The following is a 20,720-nucleotide window of genomic DNA, read 5'->3' as shown; positions in this document are numbered from 1 at the left end:
AACAGAGGAGTGGGCGGGAAAGGCTGAGGTTTCACTTCCCAGGGTTGGTTTTTCCAATTTCAAGGTATGATAAATAGTTGAGTGGGTGCAAGGAAAAAGCCATGTAAACAAAGTGTTCTCAGATTCCAAGTATCTGTGACCAAATGAGCTCCTGATTTATTTTATGCAAGCAGTACTGTTCCCATGACCCCTCATTATAGTGAAGTAATGGCCTCTAGAGCGTTGACGTGGGAATAGGGAGCCCTGGGTGGAATCCTTTTCTCCTCGTTTCCTCTCTGCCCTTCCTGTTGTCTTACACATCATTCAGAGTGAGGAGGGCAGATACACATGGCAGCCGCGACAGTCCTTGCTTGTGACCCTGGAAATCAGCCTGTGGATTAAACTCCCCCTTCCTGCAGCAAGTGTGCATGGGGAATGGCTATGCTGAACACGAGTCTGTAACTCAGTATTTCCTTTGGATGCTTAGTGGGATTGCTAGGGTCACTGAAGGATAATGAACTGGTTGCCGTTCCCACTGCTAAAACACCTGAGAAAACAATTTAAGGGAAGAGAGATTTAGTTTGTCTCAGTCCCAGAGGGTCAGGTCATGGCTGCTTGGCCTTGTGTATTTGGGTGGACCATCACATGCTTGGCCCTGTGTATTTGGGTGGACCATCGCATGCTTGACCCTGTGTATTTGGGCAGACCATCACATGCTTGGCCCTGTGTGTTTGGGTGGACCATCACATGCTTGGCCCTGTGTGTTTGGGCAGACCATCACATGCTTGGCCCTGTGTGTTTGGGTGGACCATCACATGCTTGGCCCTGTGTGTTTGGGTGGACCATCACATGCTTGGCCCTGTGTGTTTGGGCAGACCATCACAGCAGCAGAAGGATGTGTGTGGTGATGGCTTCTTCACTTCATGGTGGACAAGGAGCACATGGACATAGGAAGGGGCCAGGGACAAGACATTCTCACTTCCTCTAGCTAGGTCCTACCTCCTGAAGTTTCCAAAACAGTATCCCTCAGGGACCAAGCCACATACACCTTTGAGAACGTTCCATATTCAAACTGTAACAAAAACACAGTTGCCATGCAGTACAATGTACCAGAGTGTCACTTGTTTCGTTCCCGGCTGCTCAGCCCTGAAATAATCACACAGAAACTGTGTTAATTAAATGACTGCTTGGTCCATTAGCTCTAGCTTCTTACTGGCTAACTCTTACATAGTAATTTAACCCATTTCTAGTAATCTGTGTATCGCCACATGGCTGTGGCTTACCAGCAAGATTCCAACTGGCGTCTGTCTCTGGCAGGGCTACATGGCTTCTCCCTGACTCCGCCTCCTTTCTCCCAGCATTCAGTTTAGTTTCCCCCCTCCAGCTCTGTTCACTTATAGCTCTGCTATAGGCCCAAAGCAATTCCTTTATTAACCAATGATATTCACAGCATACAGAGGGGAATCCCACATCACTGGAGAGTGGAACTCAGTTGGGTGGTAATCTATTGGGAGTCAGATCATAATGAATTTGTGTGAAAATCTGAGTTGTTTAAACCCATAATAGAAATATGCTTAGTGAATCACTGCTGTGCTCTAGTTAGATGGGAGTAGTCAGCTCCTCACATGGAAAAATAAGTAACTAAAAGTGAATCCCAAAGTTCTAGAAAACAAAACAAACAAACTTCCAGGGGCAGGAGAAATGGTTGTTTATATAAACAGTACAGATAAACAGATTTTATGTCAGGCTTACCAGGTCTGGGAGTGTTGTTATTTTTAAAATTGACAAACTATGCTATTAGCTCCCTGGGGGTAGATACTCTGAATAGTCCTGTTAATTAACTAATTAATTAATTTTTAGAGCAAGGTCTCACTGTTTAACCTTGGTTGGCCTGAGCTTGCTGTGTAGAGCAGGCTGGCCTTGAACTCACAGAGATCAGCCTGCCTCTGTCTCCCAAGCGCTGGGATTATAACTGCTACCATGCCTGGACAGTCAGTGAATTATTTGGCCCAAGTGTGGTCCTTGGAATATATTACAAACCCAGAAAATGCTTGTTGAATAAATATCTGATTTTAAAGATTCTAAAAAGCCTGAATTTCTAAAAGACATCACGTGTTTTTCTTTGGCTGTTGTTAATAACAGAATGAATGACAATTACCAAAATTACTTAGGGTCCTGGTTTGCTCGCAAACAGGAACTACCTGAGAGGAAGATTTTGGTGAACTCTGCTTTGGTCTTCTGAATCTAGTTTAAAGAGATTTGAAATGTTTATGCACACACTGAGAGACAGTAACCTCCACAAGACATTAAAGTGTATTCTAAATGTATTTGTGACTTTTTATGAACACTTATTTTTATGTATCAAGGTATAACATTTGAACTCATTTTTAATGTATTAAGGTATATAACATTTGAACTCATTTTTTAATGTATTAATCTATAACATAAAATGCCATCACATCTCGGGGACAGACTGATAGATATTGGTATCTGTACAACACAGGCCAACACTATCATAGTCAAGACCCGCAGCAGCTTCTGCATCCTTCAGAGTATCTTGGGCCTCTTGGTACCCTCCTTCTCTGATACACCAGCTCCACAACTGCTGATCTAGCTGCTTTGTATCTAATAATAAAAATACTAATGACCAGACTGTGGTGGCCATGCCTTTAGTCTCAGCACTCCAGAGGCAGAGGCAGGTGGATCTCTGCATTCTGGCCAGCCTGGTCTACAGAGCAAGTTCCAGGACAGCCAGGGCTGCACAGAGAAACCCCATCTTGAAATACAAAAAATTAAAAAATTAAAAATGTAAACAAAAGATACTAATTAACAGCAATAACTATTTTCAATTATGCCTTGGCTAAAAGATGAAAAAAACAGAAGAAAGAAGGAAATTGATAGCACCACAACCTGATTGCCCTTGATGTCGAATTAGCTTGACTTGGCCACCCAGGGTTGGAGGCTATTGTGAAAGGCAGACCAAACCTAGAGAGAGGATTCACTGAAAGCCTTTTATAGTCAGTGTAGAAGACATTTTTACAACTACCAAAACAACACAAGGGCTGTGATATCACAGCTCAGATATAAAACTGACCACCACAGTTCTGAATGTGAATCAGTTTGATCTGATGTCGTAAAGAGTTCCTTGGATTCTGAGTCTGTTTTGGAAGGTTCAAATGTCACATTATTTCAGGAAAAAGCATTTGAGAAAACACATTCCTGTCTCAGAAAACAGAAACATGCTCTCTCTCTCTCTCTCTCTCTCTCTCTCTCTCTCTCTCTCTCTCTCTCTCTCGTGTGTGTGTTCACCCCTGGTTCCCCAAGGAAGATTTTTTGGCCCTTACTCCAGTAAGGTAGTGGTCATAATATTGCAATTAAATACAAGAAAAGGCAAAACCAATACATAGAATTATTTGAGGGCTTGTCTGGTTTTTTCTCTGTGTCTGGTGGGTACCTGGTGCCAGCTGAGTCCTGAGGCTATGGCTGAACAAGATGGTGAATTTTGCTGTCCTCCTGTGGGAGCTTTCCTGCTGGTAGTGAGAGGAGGCACCTTGGGGAGATGGCAGGGTGCCCTCGGACTGGAGACTAGAGCCCAGGACCAGCTGGGTGAGGCAGAAGGTGTGCTGCCCAAAATTGATCAGAGAAGGCTGCTGTATGTGAATGGGATTCTATTAGTTATTTTTCAGTTGTCACAACCAAACACCTGGTGTGAAGTATCTTGTGGAAGGAAGAGGAATTGAATAAGTGCTATATATAGCCCATCATGTAGGGAAGGCATGACAGCAAGAGCATAAAGTAGCTGGTTACGTTGATCCTCCTGCCTCAGCTTACTAAGGAGCTGAGATAAGGCTGGGCCAGCATGTTTTGCCTCTAATTTTAGCAAACTGTCCCCTGTGGTACAATTGTATGCTCTTGGCCTTTAAAGCGTTTGTGGAAAGCAGCAGCTGCAGCAGCTGCAGCAGGTCCTTGCAAACGAGTGTCCCAGCAGATAGATGGTGTCTGCCTAGGGCTCTGTCCCCCATTGCTGCCGCCCCTGCCCCTGCTGCAATGGCAGTCACAAGGGAAAGAGACAGGACAGTGCCTCTCTGCTTGTTGTTAATGCTGCATGTGTAGGGATCTGAAAACACGCTACCTAGGCGATCAGCAGTGTGGCTTTTATTTTTTATTAGAGTTATCAGCCCAGGGGCTGGAGAGATGGCTCAGAGGTTAAGAGCATTGGCTGTCCTTCTAGAGGATCTGGGTTCAATTCCCAGCGCCTGATGTGGGATTCCTCTCTGTAGGCTATGATTATGTTTTATTACCATTGGTTAATAAAGAAGCTGTTTTGGCCAATGGCTTAGCAGAGTAAAGCCAGGCAGGAAATACGAACAGAGAGATATAAAGAGAAAGTAGGCAGAGTCAAGGGGACACCATGTAGCTGCCGAAGGAGACAGATGCCAGAACCTTACCCAGAAAGCCATAGCCTGTGGCAATACACAGAAAATAGAAATGGGTTAATTGAAGATATAAGAGTTAGCCTAAGCTATTGGCCAAACAATGTTGTAATTAATATAGTTTCTGTGTGATTATTCATGTCTGGGCGGCTGAGAAACGAATCAGCAGTCTCCTTCTACAAGCACCCACATGGCAGCTAACAACTGTCTGTAAAGTCCAAGTCCAGGGGCTCCAACAGCCTCACACAGATGTACGTGCAGGCAAAACACCAATGTACAGAAAATAAAAATACACTAATTTTTTTAAAAAGCTAACAGCCGAAACAAGAGGTGGTATTCCTACCCAGACAGCAGGGCCAGGATCTTCGCCATTGGGAAAGTCATCTCTGTCACTTCATGCTGTTCCCTTCCCAGGCCAGGGGGACCACAGTAAGTTACAGACCTTATACCTCATGCTGATGTTTTGCTCTTATTTCTGCTTCTTCCTTCAGAAGCATTGGAGATTGCTCTGCCCCAAGGAAGTGGCATTACAGTACACATCAGGCTGGTGAGCCCAGCCCTATCTGTGAAACCCTGCTACATGATCGTGTCTAGACAGTATGTGACTGAGTTACTTGTCAAACCTGGAGATAAAAAGTCTTTTACCTTCAGCTGCACCAATCCGGAGAAGCACTTTATCTTGGAGATCGAGAAGAGTATCGGTGAGTTAGCCCTCACGAGCTGCTGCCTTGTCCCTGCCCCTGCTGCTCTTTCACAGGCTGTGCCAAGCTCTGGTGCTGGAGAGAGGTCCACTCGAAAGTCTCAGCTCTCCAGCCTGACTCTTATGTGGCCTTTCATAGGCTCATGCACTTCCCATGGGCTCGTGATTAGTCTTCGAGAGAACCCGGACAGACCAGAGTGGAGCTGGTCTGAGCTAGCTCATGAGAAGCAGAGTAGGCCAGGAGCAAGAGGCTGTGGCTTTCTTTCTTTCTTTCTTTCTTTCTTTCTTTCTTTCTTTCTTTCTTTCTTCCTTCCTTCCTTCCTTCCTTCCTTCCTTCCTTCCTTCCTCCCTCCCTCCCTCCCTCCCTCCCTCCCTCCTCCTCCTCCTCCTCCTCCTCCTCCTCCTCCTCCTTCTCTCTCTCTCTCTCTCTCTCTCTCTCTCTCTCTCTTTCTTTCTTTCTTTCTGTCTTTTTGAGGCAGGGTCTTTCATACCCTTAGCTGTCCTGAAACTCTGTAGACCAGGCCAGCCTAAAACTCACAGAGATCCACCTGCCTTTGCCTCCCAAGTGCTGGGAGTAAAGGTGTGCACCACAACACCCAACTTCAATCATTTTCTCTTAATCACTTGACCACACAGTCTCACAGAGCACAGGAGAGACCCACAAGCCTCAGGTCTGTAGGTCTGTGAAACTCTGGTTCATGTGCTTGACAGATCTAAAACACAAGGGTTGGCTTACCATAGGACGTTTTTGATGTAAAACACAGTACCTGAAGTTGGGTCTTTAAAAGCCCAAAGGTGTATTTTTCTCACAGTTTTGGGGACTGGCGAGCCCAAGGTAAAGGCACAGAAAGTGGTATCCTTTTCACTTGAGCTTTTTTGTAAAGGCCCTAACCTTTGACCTCTTGACTTAATTCCCTCCTATTGGCACCATCTCTTAGTGTTGCCATGCTAGGAACTGGGTTTTTACCTGTGGATCTTAGAGAGTGCACAAACATCCAAACTGCAGCAGAATGGAAGACAGAGAACTAGATGGTCACAGAGAAAAGTGTGATTCCCTAGGCCTTCTGTTCTGGTCATCTCTACTGCCCTTTTTGTTGTTACCATTTTAAGAGCATGTGCTACTTTATAACCAAATAAGCCAATAACGTGAACTTAATTTTGAAAAAGGGCTAAGGAGCATTTGAGTACATTTAGTCATTCAGTATTAGGATGCCCGAATCATCCAATGGGTAGTGAAAATGCTTGCTTACAACTTGTCAAGGTGATGATAACAAAGTATCAGTTCTAAAAGTAACAGATACAGTCCTGGGATTGGGTTCAGGGGTGTGCCAGCTCCTCATTTCCTTTCTCAACAAACATCTGGAAGCTTTAGTGGAGTCTGAGATTCTCGTACTCATTCTAGATCAGTTCCACGAAGATTTGTGAAGGTAGAGTTCTGCTGGGAAGAATAAGCTAAGACTCACTTCCGAGTGGCATGCCCCCCTCTGGAGAGGAAGTGTTTTTGCACTGAACAGAACGCAGGAGGTTTATAGCCAGTCCTGTCACTGAACCACTTCCATCTCTGTGGCTAAGACTTTTGGTGACAAAGGACAGTCACATTCATGTACGACTCTCTCAGTGTTGTGTCTAGCAACAGAGCTGAGCCTAGAGACTGGGCTTCTTGACAAAGTTCTTGATATAGAATCAAACCAGAAACTGTTGAGTAGACCAAGCTATGGGTAAATCCAGCGCTCCAGGTCTCAGAGCTGTGCCTTGGTAGGGACTCATATCCACAGTGGAGAGAACTAGCTGCTACCCTGACGCTGGGATGGCTCCGTGGGTAAAGACGCTTGCTACCAAGTCTGATGACCTGAGTTTGATCCCTGGAACCCACATGGTAAATGAGAGAATTAATTCCTATAAGTTGTCCTCTGACTTCCATATGCACAACAGCACACACACATACACACACACACACACAAGTGGGAAGCTAAGAGCTGCTCCGTGCACACAATGAAGTTTCTATGAACTCCTAAAATAGCTATGATCTTTATCGACACACAGTCTAATTTTAGCAACATTAATCACCATTTTATCTGATCTCGTTTTATTGGTTTGGCTGGACAGTGCCTTGACATGAATGCAGGTTGACCACAGACAGCAGAGCTTCAGTGCTGGGCCAGCTGCATCTGCAAGTGGCCAAATACGAGTCATCTGAACTCCAGGGCTGCTTCGCAATAATGAGAGGTTTGATGTGGATGATCTCAGAGATCTTAAACTGCTCTTGAGTTCTCCTAGGTCTATTTGGAGTTGATAGAGGTGTGTGTGTGTGTGTGTACAGGCACGTCCATGTCCATGCATACGAAAGCCAGAGAGCGATGTCCATTGTCTCCCTCTGTTTTTGAGACAGGATCTCTCACTGAATCCTGGAACTCAGCAGTTAGCTAGGTTAGCTGGCCGTCAAGACCCCAGAATCTTCCCACCTCTGCCTTTCAACTCTGTGACTGCAGGCGTGCATTGCCCCACCCTGCTTTTGTATGTGGATAAGAGGTACATGCCCCTTGATGTGCAGGCACACAGACCCACGCATGCACATGCAGAGGCCAGAACACTGGGTGTCTTTCTCCATTGCTCTAGTATACCCATTGCTCTAGTTGCCTTGAAACATGGTCTCTCACTGAGCTTTTTTTTTTCTTCCTTTTTTTTAATCCTTCAGTTTTTGAGGCAGGGTTTCTCTGTGTAGCTTTCAAGGCTGTCCTAGAACTCACTCTGTAGACCAGGCTGGCCTCAAACTCACAGAGATCTGCTTGCCTTTGCCTCCTAGAGTGCTGGGATTAAAGGCATGCACTACCACCGCCTGGCCAATCTCACCAATCTTTTGAAAGTTTAGATCCAGGGGACTGGAGAGATGGCTCAGAGGTTAAGAACACTGACTGCTCTTCCTGAGGTCCTGAGTTCAATTCCCAGCAACCACATGTGGCTCACAACCTTCTATAATAAGCTCTGATACCATCTTCTGGACTGCAGGCAATCATACAGTACAGAACACTGTAAATAATAAATAAATCTTTAAAGAGTTTTTTTTTTTGTTTTGTTTTTTGTTTTTGTTTTTTTGTTTTTTGGTTTTTGGTTTTTTGCCTCTCAATACTGAGGTTACAAGAATTGCACTGCCATGCCCAGGTTTTTATGGGGTGTTGGGGATTTGAACTTAGCTCCTCATGCTCACATTACAAGCACTTTCCCTAACTCCAACAACACTTTCAAACACCCAAGGGGAGCACAAGTAAGGACCCACAGATTCTTATTACTAGAGCAAAGGCCATTATACCTTCATAACCTCTGTGTACAACACAGAAACCCTGAAGTGCCTTTGCCTGCTTTCTATATTTCAGTCTTTCATAAATTCTCCTTGATAGTAACCATCGTGTTGTTTTAAAAGGCTTAAATGAAATGTATCAGAGGATGTAATTAGTTATTAGCCTTAAATGACTCCTCTGCTATGTTAATGGAGTCAGGAGAGCTTCGGTGCAGGGAGCTCACTGAGCCTTGGATTAGCCAGTCAGGGGAACTGTGTGCTGAATATGCCCAGTATGCTAATGAGATGTAGAAGGAAAAGGAAGTTTAGAAGGTGGAGCCTGGCAGTGTGCCCCCAAAACCATGAAACTAATATCTAAATAGAGGAAGGAAGGTATCTGAAGGTGCAGGCTCCCTGTAGCTCTCTAGAAGGCCAGCAGGGGACAACTGACCAGATGCCAGGCACTATGCCTGGGGAACAATGTTAGGTGTCTTCCGTCCGAAGATGGGTTTGTGTGTGTGTGTCCGTCTGTCCTGCAAAAGCGACTTAAGGAAGGAAGACTTTATTTTGGGTGAGTTCCAAGGGCTCCTGTCTGTCATGGTGGAGAAGACTTGACAGCAGGAGCAGGGGTGGCTGGTCACATTGTATCTCTAGTCAAGAAGCAGAGAAAGATGAAGGTTGGTACTCGGCTCACTTTCTACTTCTTATTCGGTTCAGGACCCAGGTGATGGTGCTGCCCACATTCGAGGTGGATCTTCCCACCTTTATCTAATCTAGAAAATTTTTTCACAGACATACCCAGAGATTTGTTTCCATGGTGATTTCAAATCCTGCAAAGTTGACAGTCTAGAGTACCCACCACAAGGGGATGTCCCCAGAGGCAGCCCAACCAAAGGGTAGCAAAAGGGGAACCAGGAAGAAACCGAGCAATGGGGCCAGGGCTTCTCTGATTCAAAATAGGAGACGCTGACCAGCAAAATGTCACCAGTGAGCAGTTAGGGGTGGTACAACCACCTGGGCACAAATCCTAAAGAGCTGAGGAGGAACAGCGTGTAGCCTTGTATCTGTAATCAAAACTGCTTCTGTGTCTGTGTTACAGACTGCATGTCAGGCCCGTGTCCTTTCGGGGAGGTTCGTCTTCAGCCATCCACATCAGAGCTGCCTGCCCTCAACAGAACTTTCATCTGGGACGTCAGAGCTCATAAGAGCATCGGCCTGGAGCTGCAGTTCTCAGCCCCTCGCCTGAGGCAGATTGGCCCAGGCGAGAGCTGTGCAGACGGGGTGACTCACTCCATCAGCGGTCGCATCGACGCCACGGAGGTCAGGATTGGCACCTTCTGCAGTAACGGCACCGTGTCCCGGATCAAGATGCAAGAGGGTGTGAAAATGGCCTTACACCTGCCATGGAACATACCCAGGAACATCTCAGGCTTCAGTATCGCAAATCGGTCATCTATAAAACGTGAGCATGCTCCTCCTGTCCCTGCTGAACAGATGGACATATACAGGATGCTCCAGAATTTTCCAGATGCAGTGCCAACTGTTTATGTATTTATTTGGGACAGGGTTTCTCTGGGTAGCTTTGGCTGTCCTGGAACTTGATCTGTGGACCAGGCTCTCTTGAACTCAGAGATCCACCTGCCTCTGCCTCCCGAGTGCTGGGATTAAAGATGTGTGCCACCACCACCTGCAGTTATTTATTAAGACAAGAATCTCAGGTAGTGCAGGCTGACTACAAGTTCACTACGTAGCCCAGGCTGGCCTTGAACTCCTGACCTTGCCTCCCTCCATTTCCCCAGTGTTGATATTACAAGTGCACACTGCCTTGCCCAGCTTTGTCCCCTTTGCACACAGTGTTTGTTTCACAAATGACATGGGCTTCATCCTACAGACCCACTTTCATGGAGCACGTCTCTGTGTGTCATCCTGACTTCTCTCTTCTCCAAGTGTGTCAGTGCTTCACTGTGTGCTCGTTTGCTCACTCGTACTGCCTACTGAGAGCCAGTTCAACAACTTAACATTACAAAAAATAAGGTTATAGAAACTTTAGCTAAGTAAATCATCTTAGAAGCAAAGGTAATAAATATTCAAAGCTAATCACGTCCTTGTGATTCTGCTATGGCCTAATGCTCTCAATGATGTGTGTGTGTGTGAGTGTGATTGTGTATGTGTGTGAGTGTGTGTGAGCATGAGTGTGTTGTGAGTGTGTATGTGACTGTGAGTGTGTATTGAGTATTATGTAAGTAAGTGTGTATGTATGTGAGGAGTGTGTGTGTTTGGGGTGTGAGTGTGTGTGATTGTGTATGTATGGGTGTGAGTGTGTGTGATTGCGTATGTGTGTGTGTGAGTGAGTGAGTGTATGTGTGTCTGGTGTGTGTGTGTGTGTGTGTGTGTGTGTGTAGTGAGATGTCAGAACCCTAGCCAGCTTCACGTTCAGGTCTGTTGGGAACTGTAACTAAGCCCTAGGGCTATATTAACCCCCAAGGAGATGGGCACACTGAACAAACTGGCTTCTCCACAACCCAGTCAGTATTAAACATTTGCTCAAACACTGCTGATGAGTCTTTGTTCCTAATCCCCACCCTCAGTGTAAATATCACATGCAGCCCCAGTCCTGAGGACTGTGTTTACCCTGTACCCCTGCCCTTAGCCATGGACGACAAGTACATTATTTCTTTCTGTTGTACATTGTGTCTTTCTGTTGTACATTGTTTCTTTCTGTTTCGGATCTGTCTCCATAGGCCTGTGCATCATAGAGTCTGTGTTTGAGGGTGAGGGTTCAGCAACCCTGATGTCCGCCAACTACCCCGGAGGCTTCCCTGAGGATGAGCTCATGACCTGGCAGTTCGTTGTCCCTGCACACCTAAGGGCCAGCGTCTCCTTCCTCAACTTCAACGTCTCTAACTGTGAGAGGAAGGAGGAGCGAGTTGAATACTACATCCCGGGATCCACCACCAACCCGGAGGTGTTCAAGCTGGAGGACAAGCAGCCAGGGAACATGGCTGGAAACTTCAACCTCTCCCTGCAAGGCTGCGACCAAGATGCCCAGAGCCCAGGGATCCTGCGGCTCCAGTTTCAGGTCCTGGTCCAACGTCCACAGAATGAGAGCAGTGAGTAATCCACACCCTCCCTCCTCTGTGTTGCCTAGGTGAGGTGGCTGCCTGTTCCGCATGGCAGCCAGGACACATGGACTCTGAACGATGCAGGAGTTTCAGGAAATGGGTTGCTAGTCCTGAAGACAGGCTCACGGGCAGACACTGAGCAGGCACTGTGGCTTTAGCGCAGTAAGAAGCAAGCACAGTCCTGCATTCAGGGTCCTAGGCTGGTTCATTGTTGTTTTTTAAGGGGTGTGTGTGTGTGCTGTAATATCCAGGTACCCTTACAGCAATTCTGAGCCACCAGATGTGGGTGCTGGGAACTGAACCTCTGCGAGAACAGCAAGCATTCTTACTACTGAGCCATTTCTCTAGCCCCAGCTAGTCTGTTTTTAATGAGGACATTGAAAAGTTGCCTTGTAAGACCTCTCGTCTTGACCCTGCACTGGGAGCCAGAATGTCAGTCAGAGTCATCGGCTATAACAGTGGGCTAGTTACTATGTGATTCTTGGCTGGACAGCCCCTTACGTGGGACTCACACATTTTTAACCCTGTGTTAAACATGCCAAACATTACATAGTTTTAGTTAACTCTAATCAAACAAAAAGATTCAGAGGAGTGTGGTGCTAACCTTGAGTCTTACAGGTTAACAGACGTAGAGCAAGCTCAAAATCTAGATCCTGTCCAAGGAAGAGAACAACAAAGAGAGTGCTGAGAGAGTGTGTGTGTGTATGTGTGCATGTGTGTGTGTGACTGTGTATGTGTGCGTGTGTGACACTGCATGTGTTCGTGCATGTGTGTGACTATGTGTGTATGAGTGTGTGTGTGTGTGTGACTGTGTGTATGTATGTGACTGTGTGTGCATGTGCGTGAGTATGTGTGTGGCTGTGTGTGTGCATGCATGTGTGCATGAGTGTGTGTGTATGTGACTGTGTGTGTGCATATGAGTGTGTGTTTCTATGTGTGTACATATGAGTGTGTGCGTGTGTATGAGCGTGCACATGCATCCATCTGAATAAGCTCATCCCAACAGGTGACTTGTCTCTTTGGCCCCCTTTCATGGTAGCTGCCTATCCACGCCTCATACCTTATCTCTGTGATTTCAGATAAAACCTACATGGTGGACCTCAGTCAAGAGCGAGCCATGTCGCTCACCATAGAGCCACGGCAAGTCAAACATGGCCGCAGGTTTGTTCCTGGGTGCTTCGTGTGTCTAGAATCTCGGACCTGTAGTAACAATGTCACCCTGACAGCCGGTTCCAAATACAAGATCTCCTTCCTGTGCGATGACCTGACACGCCTGTGGGTGAATGCGGAGAAAACCCTAAGTATGTCCTTATCAAAAACCTGATTATTCTTACCCAGAAGCCTAGACTGCATAGGCTCTTCCTATCCCTCTTTAAAAAGAAAAAAAAAATAGTGTGTGTGTGTGTGTGTGTGTGTGTGTGTGTGTGTGTGTGCAGGAGGTCGAAGGACAATTTATGGGAGTCAGTTTTCTTCTGCTGCCAAGTAGGTTCCAGGGATTAAATTTAGGTTGTCTGGTTTGGTGTGCCTTTACCCACTGAGCCATCTTTCCTATCTTTTTTTTTTTTTTTTGGTGGGGGACGGGATGGTTCAAGACAGGGTTTTTTTTTCAATGTAACAGCCCTGGCTGTCCTGGAACTCACTTTGTAGACCAGGTTGGCCTCGAACTCATAGAGATATACCTATCTCTGCCTCATGAGTGCTGGAATTAAAGGCGTGTGCCACCTCATCCAGCTTCATCTTTCCTATCTTAGTGGTGCTTAGTAGGTAGGTTGTAAAGGGTATAGTCTGAGATGACTACTGAGGCTGGCTGAACAGGATCAAGAGAGAGAAGTGGCAAGTGTTGACAGGCCTTATTAGGACTGGTTTGATATCCATCCCTTAGAAAGTCGCAGCAGGCTGGTGTCCCTACCTGTCTCTGCCCAACGTGCCAGCTTCTCCCTGAGGAAGTCCTCTTCTCCTTTGCTCAGCTGCCCCATCCCTGTGTCCCCACTTGGCCTACTCCCTGCCTCCTTTTCAGTCAGGAACTTAGCCTCCTGGGACATGAAGATGTAATTGAATTGGTAGACTGCTTGCATAACATGCATCAGGTCCTGACTTTAATTCCTAACACCACATAAGCCAACTACTCCTTGACTATGCATGTTTAAGCCCAGCTTAGGAAAAATGAGAGCCTATGTTACAAAACAAACAAAATGGACTTAGCCTGACTCCTTCTGTGGCTTGTGAGTCTTTTTAATAAATGCAGCATGATGCACTATTAATAAAAACTCAGAAACAGAAATTGGGATTCAACGTGAAGGTCAGAAAAGCAAAACCGTCAGCCACTGGCTCTTACCTCTACTTCCATCTGAAATGGTGATCCTGCCTCTAGGAAGCTCAGAGACTGTGATTGAGAGCTGTCCCCTCTAGTTTTATAGTCCTCTCTAGTTATGGGATTAAGGGTGTGCACCACTACTGCCTGATTTCTATGGCAAACTCATGTGGCTACTGAAATTAAAGGTGTGTGTCATTGCTGCTTGGTCTGTAAGGCTGATCAATGTGGCTGTTTTATTCTCCGATCCTCAGGCGAGCTTTATTTATTAAAATACAAATGAAATGCCAGTAAGGCAGCAGAACTCATACTCAAGATTGGAGATGAAGTTCAGTTGGTACAGTGGTAGCCTAGCAGTCACAAAACCCTGGGTTATCCCAAACAATACATGAACCATGCTCACACCCCTGTACTTGGGAAGTGAAGGCGGGACCAGAAGTTCAAGGTCGTCTTTTGCTACCTGCAGCCTAGCTATATGAGATCCTGCCTTAAAAAAAGAACCCAAACTCCCAAACTAGATGTAGTAGTGGACACCCTTAATCCCAGCCCTTGGGAGGCAAAGGCAACTGAGTTTGAGGTCAGCCTGGTCTACATGGAGAGTTTCAGGACAGCCAGGGCTGCACAATGAGACCTTATCTCAAAAGAAAAGAAAAAGAAAAAGAAAAGAAAAGAAAAGAAAAGAAAAGAAAAGAAAAGAAAAGAAAACTTAGTCACCTCCTGCTGAGACACCGTGGTCTCTGACACAAAGCTGAGGATTCACAATGCAGAAGCTGAGGGTCACAGGAGCTAGATTAGTGCAAAGCCACCCAACTAGAAGTGATGGGTGTAATACAAGCTGGCTATGATGTCACGTACAGCTCCAATATGACACAGAAGTGTGGGAACGTATTGGGGTAGAGGCTTGTGCCGTAGCATCCCAAAGAAATATACAAACAAGAAGAGAGTGTTTCTGTCCTGAGTACTCACAGGAGCTCGGCTGCAATGTTAGTAGACAAGAGGAGGCGAGGGGATGGACAGAAAAGCTAATGAAAAGTCACGCGGAGGAAGGAAAGCGGACAGGCAGCCCCCAGATTCTGGCCTCAGGTCAGCCTGTATGCCGAGGAGGGCGCACTCCAGGCTCCCCACCCCACCCTGCAGATGGATACTTCTAGTTCTCTCTTCCAGGCTGCCTGGATTACCACTACTGCTACGGGAAGTCCTTCCACCTGCAGGTGCCCAGGGACATCCTCCAGCTGCCTGTGCAGCTACACGACTTCTCCTGGAAGCTGCTGATGCCCAAGGGCAGGCTCAGCCTTATGATGGTGCCGAGCCAGAAGCTGCAGCAGAACACGCGTGAGAGGCCCTGCAATACCAGCTTCGGCTACCTCATGGCCAGCACCACGCCTGGCCAGGACCTGTACTTCGGCTCCTTCTGTCCAGGAGGCTCTGTTGAGAAGATCCAGGTGAAGCAAAACAGCTCTGTGACCCTGCGAACATATGCCCCCAGCTTCCAACAAGAGGTCTCCAGGCAAGGCCTGACAGTGTCCTTCATACCGTATTTCAAAGGTAGGTGGTCCCTTGCTCACCCATTGCGAGACCCTTTTAGCCATCCTTCTTAGATATTCAATGCATCTTGTTTTATGCTATGTTGGTTACTATGTTGATTTGACCACCAACCCAGTTGTGGTAGCACATGTCTTTAATCCCAGCTCTTGGGAGGCAGAGACAGGCAGAACTCTGTGAGTTTGAGGCCAACCTGGTCTACAGAGTGAGTTCTAGGACAGTCAGTGCTACATAGAGAAACCCTGTCTTGAAAAACAAAAGAAGGGGCTGGAGAGATGGCTCAGTGGTTTAAGAGCACCACCTGCTCTTCCAGAGGTCCTGAGTTCAATTCCCAACAACCACATGGTGGCTCACAACCATCTGTAATGAGATCTGGTGCCCTCTTCTGGCCTGCAGGCACAGTACTGAGAATACTGTATATATAATAAATAAATAAATCTTTAAAAAAAAAAAAGAAAGAAAAACAAAAGAAGTGCCACCACCAGTGACCTAACTTACTTCTACTTGACCCCTTAAAGGTTCTGTCCTCCCGATAGCGCTGTGGCCTGGTGGCTGAGCCATGGGGGAAGGTTCCGATGCTGACTGTGCCACTCAGTCACAGTGGGCACACAGTAGGTGTTCAACAGATGCACATGGATAATGGCTGCCTACTGAACAACATAGAACATGTCCACTTAGGGCAGAAAATTCTGTTGCATGGCGCAGGGTGGACTGTTAAGCATCTCCCATACTATCCCCTTTTCCTAACAACATCTGTCCGAATCTCTACCCTTTCCTGCAGAAGAAGGCATTTTCACAGTGACCCCAGACCCCAAAAACAAGGTCTACCTGAGGACCCCCAACTGGGACCGTGGCCTGCCTGCCCTCTCCTCTGTGTCTTGGAACATCAGTGTGCCTAGCAACCAGGTGGCTTGTCTGACCTTCTTCAAAGAGCGTTCTGGCGTGGTCTGCCAGTCGGGACGTGCATACATGATCATCCAGGAGCAGCAGACCCGGGCAGAGGAGATCTTCAGCCTGGAGGAGGAAGTGCTGCCTAAGCCAAGTTTCCATCGTCACAGCTTCTGGGTTAACATCTCCAACTGCAGCCCTATGAATGGCAAGCAGCTAGATCTGCTCTTCTGGGTGACTCTCACCCCCAGGACTGTGGGTAAGGACTTTTCAGAGTCTCCCAGAGATGGTGAAGGAAAGGCAATTGGCATTTGAGGCGCAGGGAGCAAGTTTTGGAGGCAAGTCAAAACAAAAAAGCAACACCAGATTGAGTCCTGAGTATTGGTTTATCAGTCAGCTATCATATAGCATTTGTTATTATTGTTCACACATTGACTGAGCAAGTGTGTTTTGACCTGGGCTTCTCAGGCTCAATCACTCATTGATCTGCAGGCAGTACCGGGTGATTGCAAGACTTTGCTGATCTTGGCTATGTTCTGTTATTCACAAAAGTCCCAGACAAAATCATCAGAAACAATTGAGGTTCTTGACTATCTGCTGCATAGCTGGCCCTGCTCAGATGCACAAGAGGCCAAAGGAAGCATGGAAGGAACATGCACATTGCATCTTCTGCCACATTCTCCTGACTTACCTGGATGCTTTTTGTCAGTTTGCTACCATTCTTCTCTCTTGACTCCATGATATGTGGGAATTCTCACTCCTCTGTTCTTCATCTGTAGAGTAAAGGAATAGGAATCAGGGATTCAGTAATGAGGATAAAGATATGAGGACCTGGAAAGGAGAGAGGGAGAGAGCTGTAGTAAGAGACCGCTCATTTTTTTCCAGCCACCCAGACATGAATAATCACACAGAAACTATATCAATTACAACACTGTTTGGCCGATGACTCAGGCATATATCTCATTTGTGTATCGTCACAAGGCCGTGGCCTACCAGTGAGGTTCCAGCGAGCATTTTTCTCCTTCTGTGGCTACATGGTGTCTCTTTGACTCAGCCTACTCTCTCTCTCTCTCTCTCTCTCTCTCTCTCTCTCTCTCTCTCTCTCTCTCTCTCTCTCTCTCTCTCTGTTCTTATTTCCCACCTGGCTTTACTCTGATAAGCCATTACCCTAAACAGCTTTATTCATCAACCAATAAACACAACACATATACAGAAGGACATCTCACATCGGAGAGAGAGGAAGAGCTCACCAAAAGCCACTAAGAACTCCCAGCTCCAAGGTCACTCCTTGGGCTTTCTTCCTCTCCTGCCTTCCTTCTGTGTCACCTATTTCTGTGTCCTGTGACTCTCAGCCTTTGTTTCTTGGTGAGCAAGCCAGGAATCCTAAATCCCTGTCTACTGTGGATCCTGCTCAGTTCGGTGCTCTTCTTCCATTGTGCAGTATGGGAAAAGACAGCTCAGAGGAAATGGCTTTGTCCTTCATTCTCAACGTTTGAGTCCCCGCTCTCCTCTCTGCTGCTGCTTCTGTAAGACAGCCTGGTTACCAGGGAGCACACCTGGTGGAAGCCAGGAGTAGCCAACAGGTGGATAGTAGGTGACCTCCCCCCAACCCCCCCCCACTCTCATCTGTTTCATGTGCTACGTCCAAACTACTTCAAATTATATTGGCTTAGGCCAGTGGTTCTCAACCTGTGGGTCACAACCCCTACAGGGATCACATAATCAGATTTCCTGCATATCAGATATTTACATTATGATTTATAACAGTAGTAAAATACAGTTATGAAGTAGAAACGAAATAATTTTATGGTTGGGGGTCACCACAACATGAAGAGCTGTATTAAAAGGTTCAACATTAAGAGAGTTGAGAACCACTGGCTTAGACATTAACTATTTTGTTTGTTCGTAACATGGGTCAGAAGCTCAGACAACACTGGTTCATAAGCATGCACCAAACAGCTCAGATGGAGTAGTTAAACTGCAGACATGCATGCAGAGCCTTTGAGTTTTATACCCATGGAGACTCTGCATGACTAGCATGGGTGGCCTCCACGGAGACGTTTTATACATTGTGTGGTTTCCTCTCATAGAGAGTGTACTAGCTGGCAGTTTCCTTAAAGATCAGGTTCAGCACCTTTAATCCTAGCACTCTGGAGGCAGAGGCAGGCAGACCTGTGTGAATTTGAAGCCAGCCTGCTCTACAGAATAAGTGTACGAGAAACCCTATCTCAAAGAAAAAGAAAGTGTTTCTGTCCAGGCAGTGGTGGTGCACACCTTTAATCTCAGTGCGTGGGAGGTAGAAGCAGGCAGATCTCTATGAGTTTGAGGCCAGACTGATCTACCGAGGCCCAGGACAGCCAAGGCTACACAGAGAAAGCTTGTCTTGGAACCCCAACCCCCCAAAATAGATCAGGCTCAGAATGGACCCAGTCCCCTTCAGTTTCTAGCCTCTCTGTTCAGAAGGAAAGAAGCTGGAGGCTGGAGATTTATCAAGCTCTTCCCTATGCTAACCCTCTTGTTTCTTCCTGTGCCTTCCCATCTCTGCTCACAGATTTGGCTGCCATCATTGGTGCAGTAGGAGGCGGAGCTTTGTTGCTGTTTGCCCTCGTACTCATCGTCTGCTGTGTGAAAAAGAAGTAAGTGGACTCTCTAGCTGTCTTTGGCTGCTCTGATGCTTCCTTGGATCATATACACAGACTGGATGGATGATGATGGATAGATGGATGGGTGGATGATGGATGGATGGGAGGATGGATGGATGGATGATGGATGGATGGATGGATGATGGATGGATGGATGATGATGGATGGATGGGTGGATGGACGGATGGACGGGCGTTGGATGGATGATGGATAGATAGATGGATGGATGGATGGGTGGATGGATGGATGGGTGGATGGATGGATGGATTGATAGATGGATAGATGGATGGATGGACGGACGGACGGATGTATGTATGCATGCATGCATGCATGCATGCATGGATTTGGACATGGTCCTATATATCCCTGGCTGGCCTTGAATTCCTGACCCTCTTCTACCTCCTTGAGCACTAAGATAAGATTGCAGGCATGTGTCACCATACCCAGCTTTGTTCATGTCAATGATGTTAGCAAAAAGCTTCCTAGTTCCCTGAAAAGATCAACGTTAAATATTCTTACCAAGGGTGAATTACGGTTTCAGAGGGTGGGGAGGCATACCTGGTGGAATAACACATGCACGCACGCACGCACATGCACGTGCGCTCCCACGTAACATCCTGGTTCCAGTACAAGTCCCCCATGTTTGCTTATTAAGCTGGTGGTAGGGAGAGTGATCTTAGTGGGAATCACTGCCCTCTGCTGCCTGGAGGGAAAAGAAGCCTTTTTGCCCTAGCTTGTTCTGCTATAGTTTCTTAAACAAGCTGTTTGTTTTGTGCTTCTCTGGGGACTCAAGACCAGTGCCAAAGGTAGCCCTAGAGTTAAGAGGAAGCAGGGCCTGGTTAACTGCCTCATCTCCTTTCCCTCAGGACAGCAGCTTCATTGCTGAAAAGATAAATGACTTTTAAATTAAGTCTACTTTGACATCAGACGTCATCAACTCTCCTACGTCTGATAAAGATCCAAAAAGAGGTCTCCATTTACTTTAGCATGATTTGAACCTTCTAGAAAGACAATGTTTTGGCAGTGTGAGTATGAGGTGTGTGTGTCCTGGACATATTGCGGAGGCCAGAGGACAGTATCAGGTGTCATTCTTCAAAATCAAGTTTTTAAATTTTTTTATAATTTTTATTATGTTTTATTATTTGTGTATGTGTGTGTATGTGTGCGCGCGTGCGCGCATGTTTGCTCGCAGGCATGTGACACAACCCATGTTTGGTGGTCAGAGGACAGTATCTCAGTAGATGGAGGCTGCTTGTTTTCCAACCACCCAGACCCAAAATAATTACACAGAAACTATATTAATTACAACACTGTTCAATAGCTTAGGCTTCTTATGAAGTAACTCTTACATCTTAAATTAACTCATTTCTATTAAGCTGTATCGCCACGTGGCTGTGGCCTACTGGTAAAGTTCCTTCCATTGTCTGTCTCCTTCAGCAGCCACATGGCGTCTCCTTGACTCCGCCTTCTTTTCTCCTGTATCTCTGCTTGGAATTCCCGCCTTGTTCTAGTCTGTGCTACCATAGGCCCAAAGCAGCTTCTTAAACATATTCACAGCGTGCAGAGGGGAATCCCACACCAGTTCTCTCCCTTCCACCATGTGAGTCCTGGGAATCAAACTCGTCCCTCACCAGGCTGGCTCAGCAGTGAGCCTGCCTGTCTTCTCCTCCTCAGCACTGGGATTTTACATGCATGACATCAAAACCAGCTTTTTTACACGAATGCTGGGGATCTGACCTCAGTCCTCATGCTTACACGGCAGGCACTTTACCAACTATCTACTCAGTCCCTAAACTTTTTTTTTCAAGTTCACTATGGCTCTGGGAAAT

At 46.5% G+C, this 20,720-nt stretch overlaps 1 protein-coding gene across 1 annotated transcript in view; it reads left to right on the top strand.

Moving 5' to 3' along the window:
• The window catches only part of Cdcp1 (CUB domain containing protein 1), a 41,526-nt gene that overhangs the window by 17,886 nt on the left and 2,920 nt on the right, over positions 1–20,720 (top strand). The window contains exons 2-8 of the mRNA XM_057767605.1: positions 4,904–5,113; positions 9,486–9,848; positions 11,128–11,496; positions 12,588–12,809; positions 14,984–15,364; positions 16,143–16,508; positions 18,801–18,885. Coding sequence (XP_057623588.1) covers positions 4,904–5,113; positions 9,486–9,848; positions 11,128–11,496; positions 12,588–12,809; positions 14,984–15,364; positions 16,143–16,508; positions 18,801–18,885 — 1,996 coding nt within the window. The remainder of the gene's footprint in view (positions 1–4,903; positions 5,114–9,485; positions 9,849–11,127; positions 11,497–12,587; positions 12,810–14,983; positions 15,365–16,142; positions 16,509–18,800; positions 18,886–20,720) is intronic.

The sequence above is a fragment of the Chionomys nivalis genome, chromosome 4, assembly GCF_950005125.1.
Source record: "Chionomys nivalis chromosome 4, mChiNiv1.1, whole genome shotgun sequence".
Lineage (NCBI taxonomy): Eukaryota > Metazoa > Chordata > Mammalia > Rodentia > Cricetidae > Chionomys > Chionomys nivalis.
The sequence above is the reverse complement of the archived record's forward strand: the minus strand, read 5'-3'. Positions and strand labels throughout refer to the sequence as shown.